Source organism: Sorex araneus, chromosome 3 (assembly GCF_027595985.1).
Source record: "Sorex araneus isolate mSorAra2 chromosome 3, mSorAra2.pri, whole genome shotgun sequence".
Taxonomy (NCBI): Eukaryota; Metazoa; Chordata; class Mammalia; order Eulipotyphla; family Soricidae; genus Sorex; species Sorex araneus.
This window is the reverse complement of record NC_073304.1, coordinates 160,768,274-160,784,027: the sequence shown is the minus strand read 5'-3', so window position 1 is coordinate 160,784,027 and position 15,754 is coordinate 160,768,274. Positions and strand designations below refer to the sequence as shown.

Genomic DNA, 15,754 nt, shown 5'->3' with positions numbered 1-15,754 from the left:
ATCTATGTTGCAAACCATAATGCCCAAAACTATATAGAGAGAATATGGGGGAGATTGTCTGCCACGGAGGCAGGGGGAGGGCTAGGATGGGGGATGATGGGACACTGGGTATATTGGTGGTGGAAAATGGGCACCGGTGGAGGGATGGGTGTTCAATCACTGTATGACTGAAACTCAAACATGATAGCTTTTATCTCATGGTGATTCAATATAAAAAAAAGAGAGGGGAAAAAAAGGGGGTGGAATATGAGATCAAAGTGTTTGGAAAAGTCATTAGGCATTACTTTCCCCCTCAAACCGAACCCTGGATGTAAGAAAGCTCAACCCAGCACCTGCCCACCTCTTTGGGAGGGAAACAATGCTCAGGGCCCCGAGCTTGGGCCAGTGGCTCGGGTAGTCAACTGGGCTTTGCTCTTTTTCTCTAGGTCTCACCCTCAGGAACTGCCAGGCACTTGGCTTTTTCCGCCAAGGTATATATATTGGTTCCCAAATGATTGCTTCCGGCCACACGCGGCGGTAGGAGGGGGCTGGATGGCAGCGGGGCTCCAACAGGAACAGCCCGAGCGCCAGCCCTTTGAGCCATTAGCCCGCCCCTAAATCATTATTTTAGCGTGAGACGGTCTGAAGGGAGGAGAAGGTGTCAGCTTGCGCTGGCTCTAGCGAGGCGCCTCGGCCGCCAACTTCGAGAAAGCCAGGGGATAACGCTGAGGTAAAAGCCGAGCTGAGGCGGGACCCGAAGCGCCAACGCGCGCCGGATCCTCACAGGGAACCTGGGGGGCTCCAGTGCTGGGAAAGACGGAGAGTGGTCAGAGACGATGGTGAGACTGCCCCTCCAAAAAGTCCAGCTACCTCGCTGTCACCTGAGGCTCCGGAGTTCCCTCATCCCCTTCAGAGTTAACCTGAAGGAAATACAAAGTGCGGGGCGCACTTCACGCGCTTATGTTCTCGCACTTCCCGAATTCTCGCCTGGAATCCCGGGCAACTTCCCGCCGCCAGGAGGGGAGGGAGGGCCGAGAGAAAATATGTACCAATCAAAATGTAGAAGCCGTGAAACGTTCGTCTTCTAGACCAATAGGCGGGGCGGTAGGCGGGGCCCAGGGCTCCTGTTGGCTCTTTAGGTTTAAACCTCCTCGGCTCAACAGTTAACGACACTCTGCGCGGAGGCCGGTCGTGCGCCTGCGCGGTCTCTGCGGAGCTGGACCAAGTCGCGGGTGCTAAACTGGCGTGGCGCCGGGGCAGTGAACGGCGAGCGGACCTCGCTGGGGCTGGTAAGCTGGGCTGGGAGACTTGGTGCATTGGTCTCCGAGGGCCTTGGCTCGGTGGAGAGCTCGGGTTCTGAACGGCACCGAGCTGGACTTCCCGGTTCCTAGTTCCTCCCTCCGTGCGGCGCACTCAGCCTTAGCATTCCTGACAGTACAAGTTTAGTGCTCCCTAAAGTCCTGTGTCAAGGGGATGTGCCAGTGCCTTTTGCGTCCGAGTCCCCGTGGTCACCAAGTGGGGCCGATTGCCTTGCGCAGGTGTCGGTTGTGCTGCCGCGTCCACCTCCTGGCGGTCAGCTGCAGCGGCGAGGACCTGCCGCCGCCGCGTATCCGCAGGGCTGGACCGAGTGCAACGGGTGCAGCCCGCGAGGAGCCCGCCGCCCCAGCGGCCGCAAGCCTGGGGACGGGAACCGCTCCCGGAGCCAGCTGGCGCTAGCTTGCGTCTTTGTTGTTGAGGAAGGAGTCTTTCCCACTTGGTTACGTCCCTTTGGGGATGGGTGTCACTTTCTTTTGTTCTAATGCTTCGCTGCTTGAAACTGCAAGCTTTCCACTCGGGTGGGGAGGTATTGTACCCCCCGCGATCGCCTTTTTATGATAGTGCCAAACTCTGTCCTCGTTCAAAATCCTTCCCTCCCGCCCGCCCTAAAGTGCTTTCAATTGCAACTTAGCCAGACCTGGGCCCCTTGTCACTTAATATTTTTAAAGATTAGGCGCCGTTGGGTAGTTGGGTCACTATTATTTGTATTTATCTATAATTTGTAAGCAGCCTTGGCTACTAGTTTCTCCCTAAGAGAAACGATCGCGTTCAAAAGAACGGAAAAAAAACCCTGTTTTTCCAACATCCATCTTCACACTTCTAAGAAGGAAAATATGGGAGCGTGTCATAGCTTAAATGCATTATTGACCATTCAAAACAATCCCGTTAAAAAAAAAAAATCTTGCCTTTGTGTTGCAAACCTTTCCAGACTAGTCTTGCGGTCCTTTTGGCTTTTATTTTAATTTTTTTAAACAGGAAGTTTTGTGTATTACAGTGAATTTTGAAATGAATGTTGTGCTACTTATCACAAAATGTTTTACTACTCGTATTTCTATATTTGCAGTCTGCATTTTTCCTCCTGGTCTTTGGACCACACCCAGTGGTGCTCAGGGCTCACTCCTGGCATGCTTGGATGGCTATGTGGGATGGCCGGATAGCAGGGATGAACCCAGATCAGCTTCATGCAGAGCAAGAATCCTGCCCATTGTTCTATCTCTGGCCCACAATTCTGGCTTTTAAATTGTCAGAGAAAAATTTTGAGTATTCTCTCAAGATTAAAAACCTAAACTTTGTTTTGTTTTCTTTGCTTTTTGGGTCACACCGGGCAATGCACAGGGGTTACTCCTGGCTCATGCACTCAGAATTACTCCTGGCCACCACACAGGGGACTATATGGGATGCTGGGAATCGAACTCAGGTCGATCGCGTGCAAGGCAAACGATCTACCCGCTGTGCTATTGCTCCAGCCCCCTAAAAACCTAAACTTTGAATCTTTTAATCATTTTCCCTTTCCTTTAACAAAAATTGTGGGACTGGAAAAATGGTACAGCAGGTATTTTTGTTTGTTTTTTTGGCCACATATAGAGCACTATGTGGCACCAGGAATCCAACCCAAGGCTCTGCATGCAAACCATGTGCACAGCCTATTTGAGTTACTGTTCAGTCCTAAAAATAACTTACTTAAATTTTGGTTTTTAGTGTCCTCCCAACCCCCCCCCCCCCGACCCCCACCGCTCAGGTGTTTAGGGGCTATTAACCAGCTCTTTGCCTGGAGGTGCTCAGGATCGTACGCTGTAGGGGACTGAACCTGGTCTCCAACATACAAAGTGAACTCTCAAACACTGGAGTAAGCCATGAACAAGAACTTAATAAAAATGAGCCTTGTAGTCAGCTATTTAAGAAACGATCATCTAAATGTCTTTATTTAGAAACAGAATATCCAAATTACCTAAATAGCAAGAAAAAAATGCCTTTACCCATCCCAGTGATTAACCCATCTATGATTAAATGATGCTTCTGACTTCTGTTTCAACACAGGCTCTTTTTGTTGGTTTCTCCAAAATAGTATTTTCTTCCCTTAGAATCTCTTTGCAGTCCCTTTTGGCTTTTGCTTCTTCCTCATAAAATAAATGTGGATGCTCTATGCGTCCCCTTCGTACAAAATGCTGGATCCGAGATTCTAATCCTTGGCATTTAGGACGCTCCATTAGGGGTTTATATGTGCGCATTTTCACTCCTTCTACAAATGCACTGGTCTGCTTTATGATGGGGGGGTTGATATTTCTCCATTCTACCTCTCCATCCATCTTTGGTCCTGTAACATAACACAGTCATTACTTTACCCCAACAAAATTGGCATCAAACAAACAGATTCCCCACAAACTTTGTATATTATTAGTTCTGGTCTGTAGGTTGTCTTATTTAGTTTGTCTTACTTAGTTTTGGGAGGGCCACATGTGGAGGTGCTCAGAGATTACTCCTGGCTCTGCACTCAGGAATCACTCCTGGAAAGCCCAGGGTGGGAGGGATCAAACCCCGGTCAGCCGTGTGCAAGGAAACCACCCTACCCGCTGTACTCTCTCTCTGGCCCCCTGGTCAATAGTTTTATTCTTGATTTTCTTGTCATACCTGTCCCACAGGATACTGCAACCGACTCCAATCCTTGTAGCATACTATACAACATGTGAGTTTTAACAGCATGATTAGCCCACAGTTGTTGTAAGTGGGTAACGTTGAACTCCTGGACCTCCTGGTCATAGATCCACTTGATATCTTCAAACTTACAGTCATACAAAACTAGAGGAAACTCTACAGCCATACTAGAAAGAGAGAAGAAGAGTATAAGAACACATAGCTAACCAACAGTTCTTTTAAAAGTTTTATCAGTATTGACTATCTATTAGCCAAAGAGATATACCACTTCTAGTGTAACAAATTTAGAAAGCCAAGCAGAAGGCAGCTGTTTAAACTTCATCTAGTTAGGACTATTTTTCAGTGTAACAAGTCACCGAGAATGCCCTCAAGTGGCTTCACTGTACTGTGATGAAATGAAAACCAAGAGCAGGAGAGATAGAAGAGAGTAAGGTAGCTTGCCTTATTTCTTTCTGGCCACTGCTACTTGGTCTAGCGATACATATGGTCTCCAGTACTTCAGGTGTGACACCAAAACCAAAAAGAAAAAAGAAGGCCGCTTGCTGATTTTCCTAATGTCTATTTTGTATAGAATGAAGCGAAAAGATCCCATTGCTGGTCCCATCTGACCTCAGCCTTCTCGAAGAAGAAAAATGCGACTTTCTGCCTTTCCCACCATTTCAGAAACTGTAAACTAGGAAACATATAAAAGGCATAACTTCCATAATACAAAAAAAGCAAGATTTATTATGAATAAACTACTCACTTTTTAAATGTACCAGAATCTCAACATAAATTTTGGGGAAGGCTATAGAAACGAATGTTCTTACATTTTAAAAGGACTTAGTTCAGACACCCATTTCCTTTCTTGTTGGAATGAGCAATGAGGGAAGAAAAGTATTAAGACTCCATTCCCACTAAAAAAGACTCCATGTTCTTTTTAAATTTTTTCCTTCCTCCCTCTTCTCTTCATTGTTGCTAATGTTGTGATTGGGGATTGCACACAAGCTGGCTATGGTGCTCACCAAGGTTTGCACATTTTGGGGTGGGGGTGGGTTTGGATTTTGGGCCATATCTGGTGGTACTCAGGTATCAGACCTCGAATTCCTTAGGGGACTGTATGTGGTGCTGGGGATAGAATCTGGATTGGCTAAGGGCAAGGTGCCACCTGACCTGCTGTACTCTGGCCCCTGAGGTTTGCATTCTTAGCTGAGGGACATTCAGTCTATTGTGTTCACATACCTGTCAGTGGTCATACTTAGTTGCCACACTCTTTGTGGTGCTGATACATGCATGGAGCAGTACAGCCAGAAACAACTGTGGCACAGTGGATCATAACAGAACTGTCAGGCTCAACAGAGTCTCTAGGATCACAGTGAGTGCATGTGATGATACCAAGAGTTGAACTCATGATCATATGCTTGCTTGCATGGGTGTGATTCTATACCACTGAGCTCTTTCCATGGATCATCCCCTTGTACATTCTTAACCCTAAAAGTTAGTTGTGAAGCTTCATTTAGAATCAGTGACTGGCAAAATCTTTCTGGTTTCATTTTGCTCCCTCCCTCCACCCCCCAAACTTACCTGTATTGAGGTTTTTGGGGATTTTTTTCTATGTTCAACAGCTCATCAATAACATCTGGCTTCTCCAGCCCTTGGCCAATCAGAAAGAGAATAGCCATCATACAGCGGACTTGATGATAAAGGAATGCCTGGCCAGTCACTTCAAACTGACATAACTGGAAAGGTTCTTGTTGTTTCTCATCAGCCAGGCTGTGGCCTAGTAGCTGAACTTGAGCAGACAGAATAGTCCTCTGAAAATTAATCACTCCATTGGCTACATCCATTTTACATAAGTTCCTAAAATCGTGTGTACCAACATACTTCTGAGCAGCATAATTCATAGTTCCAATGTCTAAATCAGCACGCGGGAAAAAATAGCGGTAAGTCCGCTCAAGACAGCTGAACCTAGCACTGAAGCTCGGTTCTACAGGAGCCCAAGCCAGTACACGGATGTCAGGAGGCAGCACCCGGTTGAGAATGTGGGTATAACGGATCTCTTTAGCGGCATCATTGGCTTCATCTTTCAAATTAAAGTTCTCTGAATCCCTGCTCCATGGAAAGTGAGAACGAAGGTCAAGAGAAATCACCTGTGGAATCAGAGATCGTTGTTTTAGAAATATAATAACCCGAATCCTGGGTGTGTACACCTAGAAGATTACTCTGAAAAGTAGTACTGATTGAGAAAAAGGATACTGGCCCTTACCTGTCCAAAGGCACTGACGCCTTTGTCTGTCCGCCCACACCGGTGGTAGTTGGAGGTCTGTCTGCTTTCTACTAGTCGAGTCTTGGTTAGGGCTTCAAACAGTTTCTCTTCAATGGTATTGTTTGTATTTTCCTGACTGGCAAAGCCTTGGTATCCCCAGCCCAGGTAGGCGATCTTCAGGGCTATATGCCTTCGACCGTGAGCACTAAAATCAAATGCACGCTTGGCTTTTCCGGTTCCTGATGAACTTTCTCTGCCCTTTGAATCCTTGTTGTTGGCTTGTTCTCTTTTAAGTCTTTCTACCTCCTGCTCCAGTTCTTGTATTCTCTTTTGGAGTTTCTCAGCATGGGTTTTGTCTAGGTCATTTTCAGCCATAGTAAGACAACCACAGGGATAAAGTAGTCATAGAGAACCACTCTACCTGGAAAGACAGCATAAAAATAGTAAAGTTGCTGAATATTGTTTTGTTTTTTGTTGGGGGGAGGCACTCCTGGCTATATTCCTCGCTCTACACTTAGGAATCATTCCTGCTAGCATTCAGGTGATCATATGGATGCCAGAGATTGAATCCAGGTTGGCCACATACAAGGCAAATGCCTTACCCAATGTACTGTCTCTCTGGCTCCAAAAGTTGCTATGTTTAGTGACATCACTATTCTATTGTGTTCAAAAAGTCTGTAATAACTTGATTTAATACCTAAAGGATAGTGACTTTGGCTTCTTCCCAGATACAAAAGACCATTTATTTTGGGTTGATCATCTCCATGTCCTTTTCCCTCTCCCATCCTGTCTGGCAAGTTCAAAGGGAAAAAGAAAAACAGCAAAATAATAATAATAAATAAATAAAATCCTCAGTAGTATTTTTGGGTTGAGTTTTTGAGGGGGTCTCTCCAGCACTGTGAGGCTCATGTGCCAAGGATTAAACTAGCCATCCAGACACAGACTCCAGCCCTTTGACTTATCCCTAGTCCCTTCAGCAAGCACTGTTCAGGTTTTAATTTTTAAGTAATTAGAATTTGGACTGACAGTGCTAGGGGCCACTAAGGCTGTATACCCAGCAGGGTTCAGGGGGCAATGCAGTGCTGGGGATTAAACCCAGGAACATCTGCTTCACCCCTTCAAACTACCTCCGGCCCGTCATATGATCTTTTTATATCAAACATATTTGTCTAATCTTGAGTTTCAAGTGCTTTCCAATCTTTTAGGTAAAATCAGTGGCTTATATACTATTATCTAATATTCAATTCTATCTTGAAGGTGATACCGTAGAAGCTGGCCTGATTGAAGAAAACTGTCACTGATTGTACTTCATACTGGAAGTAGAACCTGGACACACATTTTCCACTTGAGCAATTCCAATGGCAGAAAGAAGGTAATTAACATTATGATTCTTTAAGTATCATTGTCACTGTATCACTGTCATCCCAATGCTCATCTTTAAGTAAAAAAAAAAGGGGGGGGGAGGCTGGAGCAATAGTCCAGCGGGGAGGGCCTTTGCCTTGCATGCGGCCGAGCACTGCCAGGAGTAATTCCTGAGTGCACGAGCCAGGAGTAACCCCTGTGCATCGCTGGGTGTGACCCAAAAAGCAAAAAAAAGAAAAAAAAAGTACTGACAAGTTAGTTGAAGGAGGTCATTTAGATGTCAGGGTTGAAATTCCTAGCATTGTTCAGTAATGGAAGACATAGCAACCATCTATATAGTTGGAGCAGAAATGGAACACTTCATTAGGAAAAATATTCTCCACACCTGTTCCAAGGCTGTTATCTAAGCTTAGATAGCGGATTGAGCCCTCTGCCCTTTACAGTTTATCTATGATATGTAAAATGTTTAAAGTAAAAAAAAAAAAAATGCAACCAGAAGAAAACACAGAATAAATTTCTCTTTCTTTGTTTTTGGGCTACATCCACATCTAGCAGTGATCAGGGATCATTCCTGGTGGGGTTCATCCCTAAGGGGTCCTAGTGTCTGAATCTGGGCCAACCACATTCAGGGCAAAGTTTTGGAAGAGGAAAGGCATTTATAAGTAAGGCACCAAAGTCCAGGAAAATATAAAAAAGAAAAATATCTAAAAATAAAAATTTATGCCAACAGAAACGAAGTCAAAAGGAAAACCACAAATCAGGGAGAAATGATGGTAAAGAGTAAAATTCAGTTTGAAGTGTTTCATAATATAAATCAGTTTTAATATAAGTTTATAAACCTAGAAAAAGTTTAATTTCACTCAATTTAAATAAATGCCAGTATGTATACACACACCCACATACACATATAATTGATTTATAGAGTGTATATAATATACACTGTATCACTGTCAGTCATCCCGTTGCTCATCGATTTGCTTGAGCGGGCACCAGTAACGTCTCCATTGTGAGAGTTGTTACTGTTTTTGGCATGTCGAATACACCACGGGTAGTCTGTCAGGCTTGCTGTGTGGGCAAGATACTTTCGGTAGCTTGCCGAGCTCTCTGAGAGGGGTGAAGGAATTGAACCCAGGTTGGCCTCGTGCAAGGTGAACGCCCTACCGCTGTGCTACCGCTCCAGCCTATGCACTGTATATTATTTAATAAATATATATGCCAATATCTGTACATAAATTTATATGTGGTGTCAGGGATCAAACCTGGGTCTCCTTCATGTAGAACCCCCTATTCATGCAAATCTCTCCATTCTGAGCACTCTTCTCTCTTTATTTTGGTTTTTGGGCCACACTTGCTGGTGCTTACCATTGCTCTGTGCTTAGGGATAACTATTGGCAGGGCTTGGGGGAGTACCATGTGTAGTGCCTGGGATCCAACCCACGTTGGCTGTGTGCAAGGCAAGTGCCCTACCGACTGCAGTATCCCTCCAGTCCCCTTCATACCCCCAGTGAGACATTTTTTACCAAAGAAGTTGATACAACTTGTCTAGATGGCTTTTGGCAAAAGTCATCAAAATTGAATACACATGAACCTTTTGACCCATCTATCTAAAATCTTACCGAGATAGTCGTTATAGTATTCACTTTTAACAATAGGATTATAAGCTTAAATTAAGTCAAACTGGCTGATTACAGTTTATTCATATATTTAAATTGTATGCAACTTAAATGAAATACATCTGCTTTATTCTGACATAGCTGGGTTACCAAGATGGTCTTATAAGGTTCAAAAGAAGTTATATAATATGCTCCTTTATAATAAAAGTGTAATGCATATTGAAAATTACTGGAAAAAGTACATTTGAAGTAAAAACTGGAATGAGAATCTTTGTGTCAAAGTACATGTGCATACAGTACAATGGGTAGGGTGCCCTTCTTGCACGCAGCTGAACCATGTTTGATCCCCAGCATCCCTCTCTGGCTTCCAGAGCACTGCCAGGAGTGATTCCTTAATGCAGAGCCAAGAGTAACCCCTAAGCAGCGCCAGGTGTGGCCTCAAAACAAAAACAATCAGAAAACCTGAGTTAGAATTTCGGAATCTCCCCTTATTAGCGGTATAGCTTCGTGGCACTGAAGACTGAACACAGAGCCTCCTACATGCTAGGCATGTGCTCTACTATTTGAGTAATTTTCTCAGGCCTATTGAACTTTTCATGCCTCCTGTCATTGCGCCTCAGCAGAGTTAGTAAGAAGACCTGTCCCACAGTTTGTGAATTAATAAATGTAAAACTCACAGAAAAACCTACCTGCTGTGCTATCACTCCAGCCCCCACACAGAAAAACCCTAGCTACATAAAATGCCCCTTTGGTTTTAGTTATATGATGTATATTAAGCAGTACACTCCCATATAAGTAGTCTGAAACTTTATGCCAGGATGGAATTATCCTCTCCTGGGAGCTACTAAAAGTGGCAAGGATTCTTGGACAGTAGAAAGTGGGACTAAGAAGAACCTGGAAATGAAAGCAGGTAATAGATTCCTTAGAGCTGAGTTACTTCCCCTCCAAACTGTTGACACACTGTCTTATACTGATGCCTATTTTGTCATAGAACTATTGTATTTATGATTGCCTTAGCTATTGTTCACTTGATTGTTAGAGTCAGATGGGAATGAATAATAGGGAGCTGGAACTTACGCCAAAACTAATGTTTTCTCTTGCAGGAGGTCCAACAGTGTAGGGGAAGCAATGGAGGAACTTATAGGACACAATGGACAAAAATGGGCCAGTATGGATCAAGAAGAACGAATGTTAGCAGCTGCAACAGCTTTTACCCGTATCTGTGCAGGGCAGGATGAGGGCGATGTCCGGAGAGAAGCTCGATCTGCCCAATATGATCCCTATAGTAAAGCTTCAGTCGCCCCAGGGAATAGACCTACACTTCCTGTGCAACCGCAATACCCACAAGTAGAAAGAAATGTCATTCCAGAAATGGCCTCAGAGCCCTCCCAGCCACTCCGAAAGCCAGTGATGAAGAGAAAGGTGCTGCGTAGGATGCCAGATGGGGAAGTTTTAGTAACAGATGAGTCAGTTATCAGTGAGTCAGAGGCTGGTACAGAAAGTGGAGGAGATCTCTGGGCCTTAAGAGAAAGGCTGATGAATCTGCAGTTCCAGGAAGACAGGGAAACCTCAGTTGATGAATCAGGAACATTTGATCTATCAGACGAATACCAGGAAATCTCTCAAGATCAGCTCCTTCGCTATCTACAAAAAGGAATGGGTTCTCCTGCTTATGAACAAGACCTGATTGTTGCGAGCCGACCCAAGTCCTTTATTCTCCCAAGGCTGGATCAGTTAAGCCGAAACCGGGGCAAGGTAGACCGGGTAGCTCGGTATTTTGAGTACAAACGAGACTGGGATGCAATGAGGTTACCTGGTGAAGATCACAGAAAGGAATTACGTTGGGGTGTCCGAGAGCAAATGCTTTATCGAGAACCCCAATCCAAGCCTCAGCACATTTATGTTCCAAACAATTACCTAGTACCAACTGAGAAGAAAAGATCTGCCCTTCGCTGGGGTATTCGTTGTGATCTTGCTAATGGCATCATGCCCAGGAAGCTGCCCTTCTCTCTTTCTCCTTCCTGAGTTTTTCTCACCTATTTCTCCTTCCACAGGGTCAGTTAAGGTAACTTGATTCTTTGTATCTCACATTTTAAATCAAAACAACTTGAAAGCCTAGAGAATAGAGTTGGTCTTGCAGAATAAGGACTTCGCCCATTGTTAGTTTTTTTCCCTAGTTATATATTCACATGGGCATCAGACACCACTTGACTGTCAAATTGCCATACTCATCAAGCAACTGCAAAAGTAAGGAGGCCCACAGATGAAAAGAAGACTTGATTAGCAAGCAGTCAGCACTGTTGCTGTTCCATTACCATTTTATCTCTGGCCAATGTAGTGTATGTTTAAAGTTGCTGGGTGTTTAAAGGTGCAAGTGTATCTATTAAAGGATTTTGGATATTCATGAACTTGGCCTTATTTTTACTTAACTACAAATTAATGATCACAGACCTGAACTATGATTTAGCTTCCGATTACATGCTCCTTCATTTCCTCACCAAATAATAAAAACCAAAGGGGAAAAAGAGCACCTAGGGGCAGCAGACATAGAATGGTGGGTAAGGCCCTTGCCTTGCACACCGCCACCCAAGGTTGCTGCTGAGTCCCCAGCAACCGATATGATACCTTAATCACCACCAGGAGTAATCCCTGAGCAGAACAGGGCTTACTCCTTGTTTTTCTGGCTGGCCCCAAAACAACCTGTGTCCTTCCCCTTCGCCACCCCCTCTGCCTTTTATACTTAAAATCCTAAAAGGAAGGCAACATGGTATACTCTTGCTACTAAAGGCATAAAGTAAATCCAGGTAACTTCCAATTATTACAAAAGTAGATATTCAATAGCTCAATAACAGCATTGATTACACACACACACACACACACACACACATATATATATATATACACACACATATATATATATATATATATATATATATACATATAGGACTGGGAGCGATAGCACAGTGGGTGGGGCGTTTGCCTTGCATGCAGCTGACCTGGGTTCAATTCCTCCATCCCTCTCGGAAAGCCCAGCAAGCTACTGAGAGTATCCCACCCACATGGCAGAGCCTGGCAAGCTACCCGTGGCGTATTCGATATGCCAAAACAATAACAAGTCTCACAATGGAGATGTTACTGGTGCCTGCACAAGCAAATCAATGAACAATAGGACAACAGTGCTACAGTGCTATATATACATATATATGACTAATCACAAAATAATGTTTTATTTTGGCTTTTAGACTACAGTGGGTTGTGCGCCGGGCTTACACTCAGGGATCACTTAGTGATCCCCAACAGGCTTGGGATGCTATATGAGGTTCCAGTAATAGAAGCCAAATTGATGTCAGCAAGACAAGCTCCCGACTGGCTGTACTATTGCTAGGGTCCTTAAAATCCTCTTTGATGGGAGGTATATAAGGATTGGGTGGCTCAAGTGGCAAAGCACAAGCCTTATATATGTGAGGCTATGGGTTAATCTCAAAGAACAGATCTTATGCAAGCCCCTCCTAGACACCTCTTCATTAGCCCCACAGCACTGCTAGGAATGAACCCTACTCCCAGAACCAGGTGTAGGATGACCTTACTTTGTCCTCTCCCTCCTTGCCATGAGGAGCTTGTCCCGGTTTTTCCCGGAGTTTAGGCTTACCCCAGTCTCACCCATCAAGGTGTTCCCGAATCTCTCCCATCCCTTTGTTTAGCTGTAATCACTTCTCTATGCTCTTTTCCCCAAAAAGAGTTAATCAGCTTCTCCCCCTAATCTGACTCTGCTAATTTTTAAGGTCAGACCTTCCTAGGATACTGAATTTATATTATAAAGTTAATATTGCCTTTCTCCTTATGCCTTTTGAATAATTTACTTTAAAGCAATGTCCTTTTTGTATAGACACAAGAAGACAATATTATACTTTTGTAACTTGGGACTTAATTGGCTTCGAATATTATTCATTCCCGGGCATCTGCTTTCTCCACTTAAGCCTCGGTTGCCCTCAGTTCCTAGCACCCCAAAATCAGGGTCCCAACGAGGGACAGGATGGATCCAGGGCAAGCGGTGAGTTATGTGCTACTGTGGCATTGAGATGGGCCTGGCCAAAGTGCCTAATTCTTAACTATAAGTTAAGAGCTTGATCATAGACAAATGCTGTCATGATCCAAAAGTAATGATGAGACTAGGCCCCTGCTAGGGATAGGAAAGACTGATCTGGCCTGAGCACTGTAGTCTGAGATCGAGATGGCTCCAGGAGAACAATTCTATAAGCTTTAATGCATTTCTTATTGTGTCCATACAAAATGATTAATATTATGAACTCTTATATGTTTGCTGGATGAGGAAAGGAGAAACACACTCATGGGACTCCACCCTTGGGTAGATCCTCCTGCTGAAAAAGAATCAGTCCTAGGAGAGGCATCTCCTGAGGGAAAGGAACCTTACCCTATTGATTGTGACCACACCTATGTGTACGCCCAACCCCCTCATGTTGGTGGGATTTAACTAGGCTGTAAAAGTGGGTTGGGGGGCCAGATCCACAGGTCCAGAGAGAGATAGAGCTGGGAGAGAAGCAGAGAGAGAACATAGAGAGTGATTACAGCTAAACAAAGGGATGGGAGAGATTCGGGAACACCTTGATGGGTGAGACTGGGGTAAGCCTAAACTCTGGGAAAAACCGGGACAAGCTCCTCGTGGCAAGGGGAGGGGAGGACAAAGTAATGTCATCCTACAACCAAGTATGTCTCTGTAAGAAAAATTAATAGCCATGTATAATCCCTATGCAAAAGGCCAGGAATTAAGCTTGGGTATCATAGGCTGTGCTCCCTGCCCTGAAAAAAAAGTGGTCTAAACTGCATGTTCCAGCAATATGCTGATTGATATTTGATATCTCCTTAATATGAATCTCAGTCCAACATTACCGAAAGTCTTAATTGTTCTAGATCAAACCTTCATGGGGTTTTTTTGGGTGGGGGTTGGGTCACACCTTGCAATGCTCAAAGGTTACCACTAGCCCTGCACTCAGAAAAAAAACAAACACTGAGTATCTCCTTAATATGAATCTCAGTCCAGTATTACTCGAAGTCTATCGTTCTAGATCAAACTTAGTTTTTGGGTTTGGGGTCAGTGCCCGGGATGCTCAGGTTACTACTAGCTCTGCAACTTAGGCAGTGCTAGGAGGAACACGGGATGCCAGGGATTGCACCTCGGTTGGCCCCTGGCAAGGCGAGTGTCCTACCTGCTGTACTACAGCTCTGGCCCATCAAACCTTTTAGACACACTGTCACCAACGCAGACTGACCCGCCAGTGGCCGACATTTCAACGTGGCTTAACATTCAGCAGCACTGGCTTGGACTCGAGTCTGGCTCTGCGCTTTCTCCAGCAAATTTCTCATTTATCAAGGTGAAATGCAGACCAGCCCACAAGGGCCAGTGGAGGCCTCCAAACTATCCCACGAAGGGAATTCATGTGGACGCAAAGTATAGGCAACTTTTTTTTTGCGGGGGGGGGGGGCAAGCGGAGGGGAGGGGCTACACCGGCGGTGATCAGGGTTCACTCCAGGCTCTGCGCTCAGGGATCACACTTGCTGGGCTCCAGGGACCATATGCGATGTGGGGGCCAGGGGTTGGGGGAGGGGGAGGGTCCAACCCGAGTCAGCCGCGTGCAAGGCAAGATGATCCTTACCCACTGTACTCTCTCCGGCCCCCAAATTAAAAAAAATTCGTCCCCAACGTATTAGGACCCTCTGGAGTACTGAGAAGGGTGAGTTTTCTTTTAAACCAAGAGGGCTAAGTATCCAGAGGACTGAGACATGTTGAAAAGCAATCACTTGTTCAAGTAATGTGGGAAACGTCGCCCATAGCCCTCCCATCCCACTTGTTACTAAGATCCCGACCTCTACTGGATTTTAGTTTTATGACCAAACTTTGCGGTCCAGGGACCCTCTAAGAATCGAATCAACGGAGTCCCCACTGCTGCGAGTCTCGGCCAGGAGCTCCGAAAGGCACCAGACACACAACATGATCATCGGCCAAGTCCTACTTCAGTCCGCCACTGCGTTTCCGAAAACGTGACGGTCTGGGCGGGGGGGGAGGGGGGCGCTGTAGAACGAATGAGGAAACCGTCCAACCGTTTGACCGTTTGCCCACTCCTCTTTCTAGGACCCACAAAACAAGCCTCCAGAAAGACTCCACGCTTACCTTCCGGGCGTCGGACGCACAGCTTTCCGCGAAACTGAAAGCGTCACTGTGCGTCATCGGCGCGTGCCCGAGGCCTCACGGGAAATGTAGTCCATTGTGTGGGAATGGCGTTCTATGAGCCGCGGCTGCAGGCTTGTCTCCTAAACACGCCTGGTGTTCCCTAAAGCGGCCACCAGCTCCAACGAAACAGAATCTGACGCCCGCGGCGGCGCCTGAATAAATTCTCATCTGCTTAAAAAATATATAAGAGGCATTTTACCCCCAATGTCTGCTAGGCTCACAGGAAAACTAAGATGAAAGAACCTGTCCCGATGCTATACCCACTTTAATAGAATGGTGCCAATGATGAGAAAAAAAGATTGCCATTACAAATCCACATATAAAGACAGCAAGGCAAAT

The 15,754-nt window shown here is 45.2% G+C and overlaps 2 protein-coding genes across 2 annotated transcripts; one reads left to right on the top strand and one right to left on the bottom strand.

Annotated features, from left to right (window-relative positions):
• The first annotated feature begins 1,146 nt into the window (after positions 1-1,146).
• On the top strand, positions 1,147-11,576 carry HYLS1 (HYLS1 centriolar and ciliogenesis associated). The gene is made up of 3 exons (XM_004614103.3): positions 1,147-1,268; positions 7,451-7,565; positions 10,272-11,576. Exons 2-3 carry the CDS (start codon positions 7,552-7,554, stop codon positions 11,191-11,193), a joined length of 936 nt encoding a protein of 311 aa, XP_004614160.3. The 5' UTR covers positions 1,147-1,268; positions 7,451-7,551; the 3' UTR covers positions 11,194-11,576.
• On the bottom strand, positions 3,197-15,491 carry PUS3 (pseudouridine synthase 3). The gene is made up of 5 exons (XM_004614104.2): positions 15,356-15,491; positions 6,194-6,614; positions 5,512-6,077; positions 3,925-4,115; positions 3,197-3,610 (listed from the first exon to the last, which is right to left on the bottom strand). The coding sequence occupies exons 2-5, from the start codon at positions 6,566-6,568 to the stop codon at positions 3,300-3,302; spliced, it is 1,443 nt and encodes a 480-aa protein (XP_004614161.2). The 5' UTR covers positions 6,569-6,614; positions 15,356-15,491; the 3' UTR covers positions 3,197-3,299.
• Positions 15,492-15,754: the final 263 nt, after the last annotated feature.